The sequence below is a fragment of the Nyctereutes procyonoides genome, unplaced genomic scaffold (assembly GCF_905146905.1).
Source record: "Nyctereutes procyonoides isolate TBG_1078 unplaced genomic scaffold, NYPRO_anot_genome, whole genome shotgun sequence".
Classification (NCBI taxonomy): domain Eukaryota; kingdom Metazoa; phylum Chordata; class Mammalia; order Carnivora; family Canidae; genus Nyctereutes; species Nyctereutes procyonoides.
This window is the reverse complement of record NW_026575047.1, coordinates 52,407,322-52,428,128: the sequence shown is the minus strand read 5'-3', so window position 1 is coordinate 52,428,128 and position 20,807 is coordinate 52,407,322. Positions and strand designations below refer to the sequence as shown.

The 20,807-nt window shown below is 46.2% G+C and overlaps 1 protein-coding gene across 1 annotated transcript in view; it reads left to right on the top strand.

Moving 5' to 3' along the window:
• The window catches only part of PCSK6 (proprotein convertase subtilisin/kexin type 6), a 182,069-nt gene that overhangs the window by 111,779 nt on the left and 49,483 nt on the right, over positions 1 to 20,807 (top strand). The window contains 3 exon segments of the mRNA XM_055326425.1: positions 1,405 to 1,522; positions 11,494 to 11,682; positions 15,995 to 16,131. Coding sequence (XP_055182400.1) covers positions 1,405 to 1,522; positions 11,494 to 11,682; positions 15,995 to 16,131 — 444 coding nt within the window.

Genomic DNA, 20,807 nt, shown 5'->3' with positions numbered 1-20,807 from the left:
ACATCCAGTTAATCACACAGGTTTGATGTCTATTTTTATTTTTTTTAATGTACATCAAAACAAATCCATGACCATTAGGATAAATAATGTTTATTTGTGTGCAGCCTAAGGGCATCTTGCAATCTTAGTCCTGAGTAGCTCCATGATTTTGAAACTGGCCCGCAGTTTCCTTATCTGTACAATGAGGACACTGTGACAGTTACGTAAGTTACTTTCTAACTATAAAACTTCTGTCTGTGTTATAGAAGTAACTCCTAGAACAGCAAGGCTTCTTTCCCCAACCCAGCCTGGTACAGACTTAGGTTGCATGAAATCAACCCATGATCAGGGCTTGTAACCCAGATATTTGGAGCCTCTCTGGCAGATAATTATAGGACTGTGCCATTGGCTTTGTTTGTCTGGCTTTTTACCAGAGATACTTGAAAAAGATTTACATTCAGCCAGGGTATATTGGGGAGGACTTCTTTTTCCTTTTCTGAAGCTCAAGCCCAACTATTTTGACACTGAGCCTGATATTACTATCTGTAAAATATAGGGCAGGTGTTGTCACTGTAAGTTCCAAGGGACATTCCTTTTTAATAAGAAAGCCATTGACCAGGCCTAATGCATCTTTGTTTTGCAAGAATGGTGGTGGTGGTGGTGGTGTGCTGTAACAAGAGCTGACCTACATTTCAATGTTGGCCTAATTAAATAGGAAAATAGATTGTATCTAGTTCTTGACCTTGCCTCTTAAATTAACTTTGGAACTCTCCTGCCATTGCCAAATTAAACACTGGATCAGGCCAACTCACAAGCACTCATGGTCTGTGTTCTGTGCAATGCCACTTTCCCAGAATGCCCTGGGAATTTAGGAGGGGAAAAAAAAATAATGATAAAAAAGATGTACCTGGCCTTGCTTTCTTGTTTATTACACATCATGGTCATGTGAACCAAGGGGTTTAAAGCTTTATTTCTCTTGTCTGGTTTATGATTCGAGGAGCTCAGATGCCAACAAGTGCCTTCAGTGTACATAAACCCATCCCTGTCTCACACAAAGAAAGTGGCTACACCCTCTCAACACTTCCTTTTCCTACTCTGCACTAAAATGGGCCACATTTCCTGGCCCGCACTCCTGACCTGGAGTCTAGTTCAGGAGAATTAGGGAAAGGAGTATAGTTCAGGGAGAATTAGGGAAAGCAGCTGGGATCTTGGAACTGTCTTCAGAGGGACTGGTCCCGCAGCTCAGGGCTTCCAGGCGATGGCTCATGTTCTTGCCACCCATGAGTGAAACGAGTGGTCTGTCCCAGGACCGTGGCAGTTGTGGATGAGGTGCCCTGCATGGGAGCCAAGCAGAGTGTGAGAGCCAGGCCTTGCTCCATTCCTGGGGTGGGGGTGTGTGTGATTCTGAAGGCTCTGTCTTTTCAGTCAGCCATCTCTATGGATTTGGCCTGGTGGATGCGGAAGCCCTCGTCATGGAGGCAAAGAAGTGGACAGCAGTGCCCATGCAGCACATGTGTGTTGCCACCACAGACAAGAGGCCCAGGTGAGGCTCAGCTCAGGCTCCAGGTGGCTTTTCAGGAATGTCAGTGAGAACCAAACTGTCCTGTAAGGTACCGCGGAGGAGGTGTTCACACATACATTTCTAGTGCACATCTGTAGACACACGTGCGTGTTGGGGGATGCATGGTTGTATACCTATAGATGCGCCTGTGTTTTCTCTTATGGATTCTGGAGCTGTAAAAGAATCACTCCTTTTTTAAAAATTTTTTTAAAGATTTTATTTATTTATTTGAGAGAGGGAGAGAGCACAGAGAGAGAGAAACAGACTCCCTGCTGAGCAGAGAGCCCTACATAGGGCTCATGAGCCAGAGGCAGACACTTAACCCACAGAGCCACCGAGGCACCCCTAAGCCTGGGATTTTTTTTTTTTACCAAGCCTAAGTAATGTGCTGTAGGACCCTGGTTCATCTTTCTTCCATGATTAGGACACTCCCATCATCACCCTTTGTAGTAGTTGTTCTAAATCAGGTACATTTGTTCATTGAAATTTTTGTTTAAAAAACAAAAATAGCTACAAAGTAAATTGATAGCAAGGACCCTACTCCATTAGGAGAAGAAATCCGATCATTCCTCTGAATTCTGCCTTTGTCTCTATACTGTTTAAAAAGGAGAATGGTGTTTCTCTAGGCCTCAATATCTGATAAACAACAGAATGCTTTTTTCCCCCATAGGTGTAACTATTTATTACGTTCGGGAAAATGTGCGTTTGGAAAAAGAAATTTTGGAGTGATTAAAAGTGACCCTTTCTTTATCAACAAATGCAGCTTACTCCCTTTGATACTGCCTCTTCTTTGAAAGTACCTACCTCTTATAATATGTTCTTTTGCTATAAAATGCTGAGAAAAATGTTTCTCGCTGCTGCCCGGCCTACAGTAGGAATTCAGAAAGTGTTTGTTGCCTGAGTAGCCATGGAAGGTGCTTTTGAAAAACTAAGTTTGCATCCTGCTGCCAGTTGTGAAGACTGAGTGCTGGGTGAGCCCTCCCAGGCCTGACAAGCCAGTCGGCCAGCAGCAGATCTCAATCTTTACATTTTCAAGCATCGTTTTCTCTGGGGAGCCTGAGCCTATCAATTCAGAAGAAAGTGGGAGGAGGTTCTCTGAGATAAAGAAGGTTTTGCTTTCTTTTGTTTTGCTTGTTGGAAAATGCCTTACGTATGGAGAATCAAACTCCAGGTCAGGGGATGCTGGGCTCCTGGGAGCTGGGTCCTGCCCCGAAAGGCCGCCACGTCCAGGCCCACTTCCTTCCCGTTGGTCTCCCCATCAGGGCGACTCCTGAATGAAGCATTCTTCTCCTGCCAGAAATAGTTTTAAGATGATAGAGTGGTGCCTAGATGGCGAAGGGTTGTTTTTATTTTTATTTAATTTTGTTTTTTAAGTGAAAGCACACAGAGTCTAGACAGCACAGGTCGAGGGAACCAGCCGTAACATACAGTATAACATTGTTCCTGTCCTTTGAGGGAAGAAAGGACTCTGCAAATTCTAAGAGGGGAAGAATCAGACTTCTGTTTCGGAAGAAAAATCATCTTTACATTTAGCGGTTTAAGGCTCTTTCTAGAATATTCAGCTAACTTGCTATCCCAGAGCACTTGCTTCACTGCACACTCAATTGCTCCCAAGGACATAAGGGCCTCCAGATAGAGAGAGGGAGAGGCAGAGGCCTCTATGTGGAAAGTAGAGGCCTCGTTTGTACCTTTGGGCTTTGTCTTCTGGCAGAGAGCTCCAGCCTACCTGTCAGGGTCTTTTGAGCCAGGGCTGCTGAGCACCCCCAATGGTTATGGCCAGTTTCTTTCATCAGAGTTGTTGTCTAACTTTGCCCAAGCTGCTGGAGTCATTTGGCTTAAACATGAAAAGGTAGTATTCCCACACAACTGTTTTTTCCTCTCCTCACTGTCTTTCTCTGTGGTCCAGCTGTCTACTCTTGTAGCCTCATTTTGGTTTCTGCTTCTCATGGTGGAACCCCAGGTCTCTCCGAATGTCCCAGACCTGGCTTCAGCTGCTTCCGATGGAAAAGAGAGTGTGGGGGGAGCTTCCTTATCTGGCGATCCTGTGTGTACCTGTGTGTGTAACAAGAGATACGTTGACCTCTTTCCTCTTGGGTAGAAGAGAAAGGCCACCCTGATGTGATGAAGGTCAAGGAACTGTGTTCACTGAGCATCAAGTATAGACATCCTAGAGGAGGTTGTGGCCACATCTGCCATTTGTGCAGTAATGTCCCACAGGGTGCTGAGTCAGAAGGCCTGGGTGTTGATGGTCACATGCCAGGGTGGGAATGAAGAATGGTGACCTCTCCACCTTCTTCTGCCCTTCAGCCTCAACTTGGCCTTCCTCTCCTGGGGTATGTCACAGCTCAGGGAGATAGTCCTCGTGGCCCCTGTGGGAGGAATCAATGGGCCATCCTCTCTGCAGAGCCCCCCAACCTGTGCTCAGACACTAACAGTGCACCCACTGGCCCCCAAATGACCACCCAGGCCCCTGTTGGTATTCCTCTGTCCAGTGCCACCCCGAATCGCACTCAGGCTGAAAGAAGCCAAAAGGCCAACAACAGCATAGCATAGGAGAGACCATGGTGGAAGGAAGCTGGGCTGCCACTGCAGGCACAAGAGAAGAGCCCTATCAGGAAGCAACTGTTACTGATTTTCTTTAATTTAAAGAAAAGCCAAGCAATATGTCAACATTTCTAGTCTGGACACTGTACGTCTAGGGACTCTGGGGTTTGGGGTTTAGCCTGTCTCTGTCTAGATCCCCCTCCTGAGAGAGAATTAAAAGTCTCATGGAGCGTGGAGAAGGTCAGGAACCAGCTGTAACATACAGTATAACATTGTTCCTGTCCCTGCCTACCCCTGCCTATGCCTCTCGCAGAAAGAGAGGGAACTGCCGGGGTTGGGGGTGGTGAGGAAGGAGAGGGGCCAGGCCTCCTGCTCCAGCACACCAGCCAGATCTCGCTGAGCCATCTCTTTACGGCCTGACAATCCCCCTTCCCCCCAAACAGACTGAGTCCCCCAAAACAGAGGCCATGGTGTCTGGCCCAGCTCTCCAGCACCCACAGTGCATCCCAGGAGCTGTCCATGAATGCTAGATCTAAAAGTGATGGCAGGGGGAAAATCACTGCAACTCGACAGGTATTTTGCAAAAGAGAATGCCTTGTAAACATTCCAACACGTGTAGGAGAGTTCCTTTCCTAGTCTTAGGCACAAACAGGTTTTCATCTACTTAGAACCTTTCTTCAGTTAGAGGAGGGTACCTGGGATCAAGACCCATGGCATTGCCTGTGCAAAACTGTCTGTCAGAGTAGGATAAGAAGGATGCTTTTATAACCTTTCTAAAAGTGAAAATGAGAATCAAGTTTAGTATCATTAGTATGAATGAAAAAAAAAAAAGCCCAGCTATTAAATATCTTTTTTAACCCTTAGGATGTTTCTAGCCAACACTTCCCTTGTGTCTTTAAAAATCCAGGCTCCAGTGAAACATTTTCTGACAGCCCTCTCTACTCCTTACTGGAAAAGCAGCAACAACAGCAGGGGCTCTTCAAGCAATAAGACCTTATCTAGTTCTCTTTAGTTTTTAGTAGATTTGGCAGGTTTCCACCCAGACAGAGTTTATGGTTTAGTGTGGGTTGTCTTTTACTTAAAGGACTCACACCACCCCAAAAATATACTTAGGTCCCTAACGGCTTTGAATATTAAGAATTCTCTGTAGGCTGGACCATACATTTATAGATGTTCAAGAATTAACTGTGGATTAACTATATACTACTTACTCTTCTGGGATTTCCTTAAACCAGACCACATGCGATGGTGACTTTCTAACAACTCTACTTGGAAATATGTAGGTAGGTGTAATGGATAATGATTATCAGGTGCTTACTGTGTGTCAGGCATTGTTCCCAGTGCTTTCTGTATACTCACACATTTGAAACAGCCAGCAAGGGTGTGTGAAGTTTGGGAACGGTTTTATTCCCCTTTTATATAGTGAGGAAACTGAAGCACAGAGAGGTGGCAGCGCTGAGCTGCTACCCTGGGCTGCCTGTCTCTGGAACCCATCTTGCCTCCCCTGGGAAGGAGCTCATCATGGGAACTCAGGAGTGACCTGCAAGTTCTCCAGGAGACACCTTCCCTCCCTCCCTTCTGCGCCCCCAGCCAGCTGGGCCCTGAGGATGGGAAACACATTGGCTCTGGCTGCTTGCAGGTTCCTCCAGCTCTGACCAGCTATCAGCACCCCAGAGGCCAGGCCAGGCGTCTTGTCTGCAGCTTAGCTAGGCAAGCGGGAAAGGCCACATGGCTACCACGTCCTGCTGGGGAAGTACCTACATGGCCAGGACCCACAACAACTCAGTTTCAGGATCCTGCTGTGCTGTGGCACACAGCCTGGTTTAGCATCTTTTTAAAAAGAGCCTCTCTCACATTTGGGCTCCGTCTGTACTGTGCGGGTTGCCTCCACACCCCACCTGGCGCCTCTCTCTGGGACATCTCACTGTGTGCATTCCTGGATACCATAGGAGGCCCTTGCTTCTGGCTTCTAACACCGTGTCATTTTGTCACGAGGCATGGCAGGGTGTCCTAAGAAAATCTGTGCTCTGCTGTCCTGCCCCAGGGGTGGTGGTGGTGGTGGTGACCATACCTGGGTCCTGATATTTGTCCTTCTTTCAGCCCCCTTGGAAACACTGGGTAACATTAGTAAGCTGCCTCTTTTCCTATAGCCCTTGCCCTGCCAGGCTTATCTTTTGCTGCAAATCTGCTCCCCCCAAATTATAAATGCAACTTCGCTAAAAAATTAGTATTTGAATTTGAATAATGCAGCTAGTTTTCATTATACACAGTAGTTATGTTCTATGAAGTTACCACAAACACTGAATTTGCAAATACAGAGCCATCGCTCCTATAGGACATACAGGGTTAGGTTCTTACGAGTCTCTGGTCACAACATTTTCATCAACTGATCCATACATAACTTTTTCTTATGTGTGTTTTTGTTTAAAAACATTTAATTTAATATATATTACTGATTCATTAGTATTGCCTATAAGGCCAATAGCTATAACTCATGTCTGAACGAAGCTCATCCAGCATATGTGTTTTCTCTAGAAGGTGCATCTCAGCCTTCCAGCACCTAGGAATCAGACGGCACCCCAGCAGTATGTGTGAAACCACCAACAAAAGAAACGAAAATGTGAAAAACGTAGCATTAAAAATAGATCACAAGAAGGACACTTGTTCACAGCATGAGAGCAAAAACCAAAAGCCAGAGTGTCACCTTGCTTGGCCTCACCTGTGCCCAGGTGAATAATGAGAATTGACTATATATCTAATTGTCTTTTTCAACTCTGCATCAGATAGAATCTTAGAGCTGGAAGAAATCTTTACAGCCAGCACTTATTTCATACAGAAGAAAAATAAACGCTATAAATTTAAACACTGTGTATTAAAACACCTTACAACTTAATGATGAGCAGCACATCTAAATTAATGTACTGGATTCACCTCTTCTTCCTTTTTAAATTTTATTTCCAGCCTAAATGATGTGCTGTGGTTTCATAATCAAAAGTAATTTCATCTAAGGAAAATACTAAACGTCAGTTAATACGAATAAGAAGTATATGGAATCTGTCTACCTCAGACTCTATGACCATTCTGTCAAGAATGCTCATCCTAGAACATAGGTCTAAGAAAGTGACTCTGAAGCTTCTTAATGTCCCCATTCAGATCACTCTGTGCCCTCCAACAGACCAAGTTGGTTTTGTACAGTTTTATTTAACAAGTGCCCCAATTAACCCCTCTGCACTCTACTCATTACCCATTAGAAGGTCTGTGAAAGCGTCTTCTGGTTGATCTTCTGCTTCTTTCCACTATAATTGTCCTCAGTTCCGCAGCAACCTCATCTCTCCAAGACAAATACCAAATACAATGGGGGAGGGTGTCCCTGCTTTCTGCTTTGGCGGGGTTTGGAGGGGGTGTCTTCACACGCAGCATGATCTCAGAATTATCTGATGAGGAACTGGACCAAGCCTGCTCTTGCCCCCGCCCTGCAGCTTGGTAAGACATCATTGCCCTGGAAATGCTCTGTGCCAAAGCACAGATCTGCCCTTATAAATGAGCTGGAAAGAGGTCTTCAGGGTGGGAGTGAGAAATACTATCTTGTAGTGGGTTCCCAGCCAGGACAGAAAGACAAGTGGAACAATGGAGGATTCCTACTGGTAGCTACCAATCTCCCTCCCTCCTTGCTTTCCCTGGCCACTTGTTTGTAAGTAGCCTTACACCACTTTGCTTCTATGAAAGTCTTAGTACCTTTAGTATCTAGAAGAAATCCAAAGAGGATTTCTGCTTTTACCAAAAAAAAAAAAAAAAAGGACAGAAAGCAATAATAGCGTTCAGCATTGATTTTGCAGTGAGCTGTGATAAAGGCAGTGCACGCCCTGAGCAGCAAGAGTGGCCCTGCCAAACTCCTTCCCCAGGAACAAGACCCAGCATCTCAGCATCAAGCCGCTGGAGCTTTGAACTGTGTCCGTGAGCATCTGTGCTTTATCTCCATTTATTTTGTGCATCTATTAGCAGGATGTTTCTTAAGCTATCAGAAAAACCTCAGAGAGGTTATTTTTTGGGTCTGGGAATGCTCCCACATTTTTTTCCATACAAATTAATGGTAACTGCTTCTTTGCTTTACGCCTTTGCTCTCAGCTTGAGAAAGGTTTCAGACAGGAATGCTCTGCTTTCACATAGCAGGGAAAACCATTCCTTGAAAATATGTATCTTTGGCTCTGGATTTCACTCGGATGCCAGAAGAGTCTAAGCATAGTGATTTGGTGAGTGCCTTGAATTGAGTGAATCAGGATCTTGTTTCTGTACATTTATGAGATACTAGATGCTATTATACGTTGGAGAGAAGTAGGAGGTCAAAGGAGTCATGGTCTGGAGGTACAAGGAAGTTCTTGTCAAGGCTGCTTGTTGTTGGTAACCCTCCACCCCCTCAGGAGAACGGAGCTGTTTAAGAGACTTCAGGATGAAAGAAGAACATCTGGAGTATCAGTAATTAAGTCTGAAATGTGGTTCAACAGGAAGTGACAAGTCTGTCCTCAGAGATCATTTCAAAGTAGGGCAGTCTCCACAGTTTAAATATCGCTGGGTCTGGAGATAGGTCTTGTGGGATTTTTTTTTAACTCCTTGGGTGCCTTTAGGGCACTTGGAGGATGGCCATGTGTACACACAACAATTACAGAATTTAATCATAATGGGATATTTTTAGTTACCTTAGGAACTTGAAGATCTTTCTAGATCAATTTTCGTGGTTAAAGGACAATTTAGCCGTGTTCTCGTGACAAAAATAACCCCTGAGCATTGCTTTAACTGAAAAATAAACGGCTTTGCAGTTGACTTATATGTTCTGTGTTCTCTCTCAAATAACTGTAGGATGGGGAAAAATCCCCCCCCCCATATAGGTTTCACCTGCCTAAGAGTTCATTCTTACACAGTGATGGCTTTTGCTATTTGGCTTCCCCATTTCTACTTGGGGTTTCTATCTGAAATACAGAAAAATCTCAGCTCGACTATTCTGAAACATTTTAACATCTCCCCCCTCCACTTTTTTTTTTTTAAAAGGAAATTTAAAAGCTCCTGATTTGGAATATTAAGTTATTTGTTCCAATGGGAGCAGAAATAAAATGTGGGGAAGGCTAACTGCCGGTAAGGAGATGGAACAACTCGCTGTCCTTGGGTGGCTGTCCTGGGCTCCCCACCCTCTTCTAGAACTTGCGCAAATGTGGAGGACTGGTGGCCTGTAACTGTGTTGTATCATAAAAACTAATTGTTATAATTAGCCTTGTTCCCTGGAGGAAGGGACTCCTAACCCCCCAGGTGAGGGTAATGTCTTAGTTTGAAAATATAACCAGGCTAGGCCCTAACACCCAAAGGAGTTGCAGGCCACCCCCACCCCCGCCAGCCACCCCACTGGCAGCTGCCAAGTGGCCCCTGTCCATTAGACCAACCAAGCTTTCTGACCTCAGGGGTGGCCTCACAGCTAGAATCCCTTAGCAAGGATAAAAGTGTCAAATGCAAGAAGCTTTTAATAATCTCACGGAATACTTAATAGTCCTCAAGATTTTTATTTTTCTCTAGATGTCGACACTGGACGGGGCACAGGAGGTGGGCAGGAGAAGCATGGGGCTGGGTTGCAATTTCTTTACCCTGTTCCTATTCTCTGAAATCCTTGCTTACTCCTTTAGGATTAAGGATTCCTCAGTGGGATTTCAGGTCTATTTCCAGGTCAGAGTGATTGTTCCTCCCCATTGGTCAAGCGTTAGAGGGATGGGGCAGGTTTTTATTTTATTTTAAAGATTTTATTTATTCATGAGAGACACGGAAAGAGAGAGAGAGAGAGGCAGAGACACAGGCAGAGGGAGAAGCAGGTTCCACACAGGGAGCCTGATGTGGGACTCGATCACAGGTCTCCAGGATCAGGCCCTGTGCTAAAGGCAGTGCTAAACCGCTCTGAGCCACCCAGGCTGCCCTGGGGCAGGTTTTTGAAACGTTGTTATGGCTTTTGTTTCTGCTTTAACTTGATCTTCCCTCTTGGGCCCAGAAAAGGTTTTGCCTCTGCCACAGCGGGGGGCCTGCTAACCTGTAAACACAGACAGGAAAATTTGGGAGAAGGCAGTGAAAGAAGTCAACATCTCTAAATCAATTTATGATGCGTGCAAATCATGTTTTCAAATATTTACAGAGTCTCTGAGGGAATTACATCACTGTTTATAGATGTTTTGATTGTTTTTTATGATTCAGGCCCTGTAGAGCCAAGCAATGTAATTCCTGAGAGATGCTGAGCCTATGCTTCGAGCCTCCCCTCCTGAGCGGAAAGTCGGGGTATAATGAGCAAAGCGTTCCCTGTAATAAACTGAGCACTGGCTGAGCAGTGGGGAGTTGTTAATGTGCTGCAGGGTGGCTGGAGAACTTTCCTCAGTTTACAAGAGGTAGGGGCGAGCCATGGTAGCCCAGAATAGGTGGGAGCTGCATGCAGGTATATGCTTTGTATCACTTTGTATCTCCCTCCTCTGGGGAGTATTAGAAGATTCTAGTGGAACTAACTCGTGAATGATTGGGACCTGATGTTTGTTCTTAGATTCCATCTCATATGGTAAAACTGCCTTGACTTAATTAAGAGAACTGTCATCCATTCCCATGAGGGGACCAGAGAGGAAGGGGACCCCAGTTTCTCCACACATGACAGACAGTAGGAACTAGACCAGCTCCTATCCGTCCTCCATGACTCTGGTCCAGTCACTATGGCTTTGACCAGTGCATTTAGCACAAGAGCCCAGCTCTGGCCCTGGGGGCCTTGTCCATCTCCTCTTCCTCGGTATCTTGAACACAAGCATAGATTGACACCAGCATCCTTGCGGGACAGTGTGCTGAACAGGTGGAGGCAGTGAACTTGAGCCTGGTATCCCAGCTCTGCTTCTCAGTAGCTGTGTGACCTTGGGCATGATCCTTGACCTCTTTCTAAACTGGATCCTCGTGAATTCTCAGACTAGTGCCATGTCTAGTGCCAGGCATGCAGTCAGTTCAGGAAATGTTTGCTGTTATTACTCAGCATCGTGTCTTCTATTAGCAAGGCCAGTCTTTGCCACAAAGCAGTAGCAGTTTAGAGCCTTGGTGACTCCCAGCATTTGATGCAATGTGTTGGCCAAAGGCTACTTGGAGAGAAGCCAGCTCCTGGGCACTGAGGGCTGATCACTGGGTATGTTAGCTGAGTCTGTATGAGAAGCCATTCTTTAAATCTCTAAGCAAGTTCCAGAACAGCAAACATCTTCTGGATTGGCAAGATAGCTTCAATGGGAGCATCCAAGAGTAGGACATCCAAGAGGGGCTGGAGGTGTCCCTGAGGGTCCTTGGGAAGGCCTGAATCCACTGCTTTCCTGCGGGCCTTGGAGCTTCTGGTGCGAGTCCTTAGCCCCTCCCCTCTCTCCTAGGAGCATCCCTGTGGTGCAGACGCTTCGAACCACCGCCCTGACCACTGCCTGTGCAGACCACTCAGACCAACGCGTGGGCTACCTGGAGCACGTGGTGGCTCGCATCACTATTTCCCACCCACGTCGAGGAGACCTCCAGATCCACCTCATTTCTCCTTCAGGAACCAAGTCTCAACTATTGGCAAAAAGGTAAGACCAGGCCGGCCTAGCGGGGCTGGCACGGGGGCTTGAGCTTATCAGGAGGGCCCACCCAGACTGAGGTCACAGCATCCCTGCCGGACTCCTTCACCCTCCACCCTTCCACCCCAGGCAGGTGGGTTCTTCCAAAAGCTTCCCCTTGAGGACATTCACACACAGACCCCACTCACCTGAAACCTGGCCTTCAAAACCATCCTGGAAAACTTTCATTTCCAGGCAGTAGTGACAAGGGTTTTGTTGTTGCTTTGTTTAATGGAAAGATTTATGGAATTCTGGCAATGATTTAATTGCTCTTAGAAGTGCACTGAAGATCATTTTTATCCTATCATTCGGGATCTGAGGTGAGCGCATGTGTCGGAGGAGGACTGCCTTGCCTCCTAAACCTTCTGCATGGCCCTGCGGTCATGTGTGGTGCTGTTGAACTTGTGTGGACCAGAACTCTGCTCTGTGGGAGACATGGCTTTTACGGGGCGCTCAGAGACTTCCCTCTGCAGGGTTCTCACGCATGTACCTGAGAGGGCCCTTGTTTAGCTGAAGGCCTGAGAAACAGGCTCTGAATTCTGGGGCTTCACATACAGTTCATGGAAAGCTATGAAGCCATTTCTTCCACAAGGTCAGAGACAAGGAGGAGGTCTTTGATGCATTTGTGTCGCTCGGAGGTAACTGGGGTGAAGGGATTTATGGGAGCTTGGGGGAGGAGGGGAGAGGCACTGGGGCTTCTTTTCAGCACCTTAGCTAAGAGACAGAAGGAAGAGAAAGGTTTCAGGATAAGCCAGCATTTCTGGCTTTTCTTGAAAAATAGAACTGGCAACCAAACTCCACCACCTGCAACTGCCCATCCCCTGGGCGGTGGCCCACTCCCTACTTGCCCACGCTGGGTTTGCTGGACTCTTTTGGGTCCCCTGCCTGGGGCGGCAGCCAAATTTGGAGGATAGGATTCAGAGATGGTGATTGAGCGAATGCCTCCTTTCAGGACCAGATAGGAGTTGCCCTTTTTCTTAGCCCCCTTCTGCCTCACCCCTACTTAGCAGAAGACTGAGAGATTGGCCTGCTGCAAGGACAGGCAGATGCGGGCCTTTGTCTGAAGAAGTGGGGAGCCATGCCCTGTTTACCACACCCCTGCCTGGTGGCTCTGCCACCGGGCGAGCACTAAGTTTGTTGTAGGTGCCCTAGAACCAGCCCTGAGACCAGATCCTGGCTTCAGTGATTTCCAGGGCTTGGCCATTGGCTTGGTCCCTACCAGGTTAGGCTTCACTCTTGTAACACGAGAGCGTCAGGGGACATCTTTCCCTCCTGAGGGTAGGCCTGGACCACACTCTGCCTCTGCCCATAGGAGGCAGCCAAGGCATGAGCAGTCTGGGAGTACCAGCTGGGGAGCCAAAGCATTATGCTCTTATGCAATCAGAGTTGTTGTTGTTGTTGTTATTATTATTACTATTATTATTATTACTGGAACTTCAAGAGATCTCATCTAAAGGCCAGGTTTCTAGCACTTCTTTTTTTTGTATTTATTTATGATAGTCACACAGAGAGAGAGAGAGAGAGAGAGAGAGAGGCAGAGACACAGGCAGAGGGAGAAGCAGGCTCCATGCACCGGGAGCCTGACGCGGGATTCGATCCCAGGTCTCCAGGATCGCGCCCTGGGCCAAAGGCAGGCGCTAAACTGCTGCGCCACCCAGGGATCCCTAGGTTTCTAGCACTTCTTGAAGGATTGGAAGTTTGCTGATAATGGGCCCTCGTTGCCTGTGGGAACTCCAGACTGGGCAGGTCTGCTTCAGGCTCCCTAGGCCAGGTACAGGCTCTACTTTTCTGTGCTCTCCTGAGGTCACCTCCCTGGAACCCTATTTGCTCCAGGCTGGATACCAGGAAACATCAGAGGTAGTGAGCCCTGACTTCAAGGTAGGACCTGAGTATGGGCACCAACTGGTGACTTGGGTTGACCAAGAGGACAGTGAGGCTTAAGAAATTGGGACAGTAGGCCAGTGGGCCAGCAGTGAACTGCAAGGACCAATGGCGAGATGGGCTTTGGAGCCCAGAGACTCATGCTTCTACCCATGCTCCTTCACTTCCCAGATGGGCACCCAGGAGCTGGCCATCTCTCCTCTCTCTATTCCTCCCCTCTAGAAATGTCATTTTACTCCTGTCACAACCAGGATTGCTACAAGAACTGCATATGATGATACAGATGAAAATGCCTGGTGCAGGCAGCTGGCTTCCCATCCTGTCCTGCTTCCATCCATCTACCTGACCTGGAAGAACTTTCTAGCACCCCAGCATCCCTCCTGGTTTCCTTGCAATCAGTTTTTCCTCCCCTTCTAACCTCCATCCTGCTCAGGCCTAGTATGAGCCCCTCACAGGAGAGAGAGGGGGTCCTGCCAAGTTCCTTTGGTTCACGATAACCTGTTTGCTAGGAAGTGTTGTTCCTGGGCCATCAAGCAATTTAAACCTGCCTTGCAGCCACTTGGCACTCTCCTGAGTCTTGGCAATTGGGTTTTTTTTTTTTTCCTGCCCCCCAGGCACAGATTTTGTGATTCTATCAAGAGTTTGTATTCGGGGATCTATTACCTCCTACCTTACTTCATATCTTGCTCAATTTGGCAGCTTTTCCAGGTTGCCAGATTCTTTTCACTGAGAGTTAAGTTGATATTCATGAAGTATTTCAACCCTTAAGGGACAGTTTTGTCTTTGTTCAGAGTGCGTTGCATTTGGCATGGTATCGTGTGTGAAAATCAGCCTTGACCTTCACACGGCTGTACCGTGTGAAGGGACAGGGTGTAACTCTCCCCCTCACTCTTCTCCATGCCCAGAACGTTCTCTCCATAAGCATGTCTATACATTCATTGGACATTTGGAGAACACCCAGATCAGGACTCCAGTCTTATATCACACAAAACATGTCTCTGAACTTCTGATGGGCAATGAAGAGCCCCTTGGATTAAGACACTGTCCCCATTGGGCACCTGGGTGGCTCAGTGGTTGAGCATCTGCCTTTGGCTCATGTCGTGGCCCAGGGTTCTGGGATCAAGTCCCATATTGGGCTCCCCGCAGGGAGCCTCCTTCTCCCTCTGCCTAGGTCTCTGCCTCTCTCTGTAGCTCTCATGAATAAATAAATAAAATCTTAAAAAAAAAAAAAAAGACACTATCCCCAAATAGAGATGTAGTTAGATGGGGAAGGAAGAGAGAAGAACCTGAGATTGTTCCTTCCAAGGACAAGAGACCAAGCAGGGCACGGGAGTATTGGAAGAAAGAGGGTGCCTGTGAGCCACTTCCTGTTTCCTGTTCAAGTCAAATAAGAGAAAAAGGATCTGAGTTGAAGTCCTAGTCTGGAAAGATCTTGGGGTATGGAAGGACCAAGGGAGGCTCATCAGAACCCTCGAGGGGAGGCTGGCAGAGGGGAGGGGCCTCCTGCACACACTGAAAAACAACCAGACTGGTCAGTTCTGTCATCTCCCCCCAGATGCACCTGCTGAAGCTTGTTAAGCCCTAGAGAGTTACATGGTTTGCCTTCTTTGTATCTTTTGGAGAATAGCACACAAGAGGTAGCTAGCTCCATGAAAATGTGAAGGTTTCATGATTCCACAGGCTAGCATTTTAGAAAGGCCTCCTATGTGATGCCCCTGGGGCTTCCGTGGAAGAGTTGTGTGTGGCCTGGCCTCTGTCTGCTTTTGTGCCCTCAGGCATTGGTATATGGGCTCTATAGGATCACTGCTGGGGTAGGAAGGAACCACACAGCTTCTGAAGGAATGCTTTGGAGGATTAGGTTTGAGGGCCTTCCTTGGTTACCTCTTAAACATTTCCTTATGCTGGAAAGAATAAAGACAGGAGTCAGTATGCAGATATAGTATGCAGATAAGTCCCAGCTCAGCCAGGTATAGGCTTTTGGACCTGCTACTCATCACTACACTTGGGATCTCTCCATCTGTAAGTCCATACATGAGGATGGCAGGAGGGAGACCATCACTCTCTTTTGTTGGGCACCTGTAAGTCCTGCTGGCCGGCTTGCCTCTCAGAATGTTTCGGGGACCCAGTGTGATAATGGAGGTGAAGCTGCTGGCCAGGGCTGTGTCATCATGCAAGGGTTTGAAAGCAGTCACCTGCTTTTACCTGCATTTTGGCCTCAGCTGAGGGCCAAGCCTCTTTCCCTTCCATTCTCAAAGCTGCTGCCTTTGAGGTGCTGTTTGGTGGGATTGTACCATCACTTAAGGAGTAATTCCAAGGTGGGAAAGAGCCCTCTCAGACCTGGCCCCCTACCCACTTCTCCTTTCTGGACCCTTCTGTTCTTACCCCGAGTCTCCAATTGCAGATTGCTGGATCATTCCAATGAAGGGTTTACAAACTGGGAGTTCATGACCGTGCACTGCTGGGGAGAAAAGGCCGAGGGGGAATGGACCTTGGAAATCCAAGACATGCCATCCCAGGTCCGCAACCCAGAGAAACAAGGTCAGTGGCTCTCAGGAATTTCACACACCACTTTATATCTCAACCCTTTTGTTAACTCCAGACTTTTATTTGACTGTAGTGTCTCTGATAATTCTTTTTTTTTTAAATTCTTTTCAATGGAGATACAATTCGCCATTGAAATCCTTTTCAAGTATGAAACTAAGTGGCTTTCAGTACATTCACAGTGTTGTGCAACAATCCCCACTTACCCAATTTCAGAACTTTGTCATCATTCCCATTGAGTAGACACTCCGCATTCTCCTAGCTCCCAGCAACCTCTAATCTGTTTTCTGTCTCTGTGGATTTGCCTCTTCTGGACATTTCATGCAAATGGAATCATACAACATGTCACCCTTCACGATTGGCTTCTTCCAGTTAGCATGCTGTTTCCAAGGTTCATCCATGTTGTAATAGGTATCCATACTTCATTCCCTTTCACCATTAACATGATTTAATTGTACAGATTTGATTATCTAGAACATTTTGTTCATCCCTCCATGAGTTAATGGACAGTTGGGTTGTTTCTACTTAATGGCTGTTTTGAATCACACTGCTTTGAGCATCCATGTTTTTCTGTGGGTGTATGTTTCCAGTTCTCTTGGTTGTATGGTAATGCTATGTGACTGGTTGAGGAGCTATCAAACTGGTGTCCACAGTGGCTGTACCATTTTACCTTCCTACCAGCACAATATGAACATTTAATTCCTTCCCATCATCATCAACACTTGTTTTATTATTTTCATTTTCTTCTCATTATAGCCATCCCAGTGGGTATGAAGTATATCTCACTGTGGTTTTGATTTGCACTAATTTCCCTAATGACTAATAATGCTGAGCATCTTTTCATGGGCTTATTGGACACTTTTAAATCTTCTTTGGAGAAATGTCTATTTGGCCCTTTTGCCCATTTTAAAAACTGGGTTGTTTGTCTTTTATTACTGCGTTGTAAATGTTCTTTAAATATTCTGGATACTGGGGCAGCCCCGGTGGCGCAGTGATTTAGCGCCTGCCTTCAGTCCAGGGCGTGATCCTGGAGACCCGGGATCGAGTCCCACGTCGTGCTCCCTGAATGGAGCCTGCTTCTCCCTCTGCCTGTGTCTCTGCCTTGCTCGCTCTCTCTCTCTCATGAATAAATAAATAAAATCTTTAAAAATAAATAAATAAATAAATAAATAAATAAATAAATAAATAAATAAATAAATAAAGTAAATATATATATATATTCTGGATACTTGATCTGGGTCAGATATCTGATTTGTAAATTTTCTCTCCCATTCTATGGGCCATTCTTTTACTTTATTGATTGTGCCCTTTGGTGCACTAAAGTTTTCCATGTTGATGAAATTCAGTTTATTTTTTCTTTTATAGCTTGCACTTTTAGTGTCATATTTGAGAAACTATCACCTGATCTAAGATCAAGATTAAAATCTGTATTCTTCTGAGAGTTTTGTAGTTTTAACTCTTACATTTAACTCTTACTTTGATCTATTTTGAATTAATTTTCTGTATAGTGTAAGTAAAAGTACAGATTCATTCTTCTGCATATGGCTATTCAGTTGTCCCAGCACCATTTATTAAAAAAAAAGAAAACAACAGGGATCCCTGGGTGGCACAGCGGTTTGGCGCCTGCCTTTGGCCCAGGGCGCGATCCTGGAGACCCGGGATCGAATCCCACGTCGGGCTCCCGGTGCATGGAGCCTGCTTCTCTCTCTGCCTGTGTCTCTGCCTCTCTCTCTTTCTCTGTGTGACTATCATAAATAAATAAAAATTAAAAAAAAAAGAAAACAAAACAAAAAACAAAAAAACAAAAAAACAAAAAACGCCCTGTTGTGTCCTCCATTGGAGGACTTTGGCACCCTTGTTGAAAATGTATTGGCCATAGATGTATGAATTTATTTCTGGACTCTTTGGTCTGTTCCACTGGTCTGTTCACCACTGCCTATGCCTATGCCAGTACCACACTGTTTTGATGACCAGAGCTTTTGTAGTAAGTTTCAAAATTGGGAACTATGAATTTTCCCGCTTTGTTCTTCTGTTTCAAGATTGTTTGGCTCTTCTGGGGCCCTTGCAATTCCATATGAATGATAGGATCATCTTGTCAGTTTCATTTATTTATTTATTCATTCATTCATTCATTCATTCATGAGAACAGAGAGAGGCAGAGATACAGGCAGAGGGAGAAGCAGGCTCCATGCAGGGAGCCCGACACAGGACTGGATCCTGGGACCCCAGGATCACGCCCTGGGCCGAAGGTGGCACTAAACCGCTGAGCCACCAGGGATCCCCCATCTTGTCTATTTCTGGGGGAAAAAAGGTAGTTGGAATTTTGGTAGAGATGTCACTGAATCTAGTTCAATTTGGGGAATATTGTCATCTTAACAATATTGAGTTTATAATCCATGGATAAGAATGCCTTTCTGTTTATTTCCATACTCTTTCATTTCTTTCAACATTGTTTTATGGTTTTCATTCCACTTGTCTCTTACTTCCTTGGTGAATTTGTTTCTGAGTATTTTGCTCTTTCTGACACTATTGTAAATGGAATAGTTTCCTTAATTTTGCTTTTAGATTATTTTTCACTCTGGGAAGGTAGCCTTTCATGACTCTCCTTTTGGTTCATAACCATCTCTTGAACCGACTGTTATTGAATTCCTACTTTGGGCTAGGCACCGACGGAAGTGGTGGAGCTACACCAGGAGAGAGAACAAGAATAATCCTTTTGTCTTCTGCTGTAGTCACTGACGGCGATCTCTGACATCTTCGTATCTCTCAGTTAGATTTGGACTCATAGTAAAGGACAGGGATGACTCTCCAGTCTTGCTTCTCTTTGGAGACATTTCCCTGAGGTTTGCTTTCACTATTCTGTTGTTCCCAGGGGCTTGCTTCTTGATCACTCTAGAATCTTCCTCTGCCCTGGTCCTTTTCTGAATTTTCATGAAGCACAGTTTTGGAAGGTTTTTGTTTGTATTGAACTGAAGAGAAGAGCATTGACTTGCCTTATGTAGAAAACTGACTTTAAATGATCAAGTCATCTATAAGGTTCCCCTGGTCCCCCCCTTTAAAAAAATAACTTTCAGCCTTGAGGATAATAAATAACTATTTTGAAAAGACATTACTATAACAAAGGCTAAAAATACAAAAATGCTGAGGTGCCTGGGTGGCTCAGTCACTTGAGTGTCTGCCTTCAGCTCAGGTCATGTTCCCGGGGTCCTGGGATTTAGCCCCATGTCGGGCTCCCTGCTCAGCAAAGCATCTTCTTCTCCCTCCCCTGCTCCCATTCATTTTCTCTCTCTCTCTTTCTCTCAAATAAATAAAAATACAAAAATGCAAAATTTTAAGTCACTTGAAATTCATATATTTTAAGAGCAGAAACTCCTGTATTCTTTTTTAAAGCCCCAAAGTGCACTGGCCTGCTGGTAACAGGTAAGGATCAACATCTCATGCCACCTCCATCCTCAAGCCTTCCTTGCCCCACGGGCACAAGGCAGAGTCTCAGCACCCATCGGCACCTCTGCTTGCCCAGGAGGCCAGTACTGTGGACGCACCTGTGGAGCTGTGTGTTCACGCAGCACAACTTGTCTGTCTGATGTATATACGTGGACATCAGGGCAGAGGTCTGGAAATGCAAGTGTTTAAGTGTTGTCAGAAAGTAGCTCTGGTAATGAAAGCCACAATGTGGATAAGCTCTCCCGGGGCACAACGGGGATATCCAGGGGTCTTCCAGGGGTGGGCACTGGGAGGAGATCTGTTTATGTCATGATGATTCTCACAAGTACAGGTACTGCGCTTGAGGGTTGCTGTGGTACCCAGCACAGAACTACATGCCACACACCTCCCCAAGCCTTCCCACCACCTCCTGCCATGTTCCCAGTACCTCCTGCTGTGGGGCTCATCACAGATCACAGTGGTCATTTGGTGAATGAGTGAGGACAATTGGAACATTTTGTGATCATCACAATACCAGACGTTCTGTGTACAAGGGATGCTGGCTAAGCAATGCAGGGGATACCTCCCGAGGGTGGCCCTGCATTAAGTCCCAAAACAGGCCAGTGTCTATCTTTGGGCATGATTAGAACATAGGTCTTTTGGCTGGGTGAGACAGAACCAGAATAGGCTCTTTTAGCTCTGCCCTTCTGTGGCTTATTGGAATAGAGGAAATCAGGACACACTGTCACAGACTGCACTTTTCTGCAGCTGTTCCTGCAACGTTGCATTCACACCCACTTTACACTGGCAGGGTGCTGCTCCTGAGCTGCCCTTTGCAGGAACAAGTGCAGGCAAATGGAGACCATACTGCAAGCCCTGTTTTCTGTGCACAAGGAAGATGGATGCCTCTCTCTGGGCTACATGCTCGGCACATCCAGGCATTAGCACCTCCTCCCTCTGCAAATGGTGGCCTTGGTCTTGCTTCCAACAGTATCTCTCCAGAGTGAGGGGAGGGAGGGGGGGTAAAAATAAAGCAAGAATGATCTTTTAGCCTTTCTGCCTTTCAAAGCAGGGCTGTCCTTAACACTGACATGTTCATATGGGGACCTCAGCTACAGAAAGTGACACCAGTTGGCCAAAGTTTCTCACCAACTCCAGCATTCCAGGGCCCAGGAGAAATGCGGACTTGGGAGCTGTCTGTCACTGTTGGTACCCCGGGCAAGATTGATCCCAAAGCACATGTCCTTCCC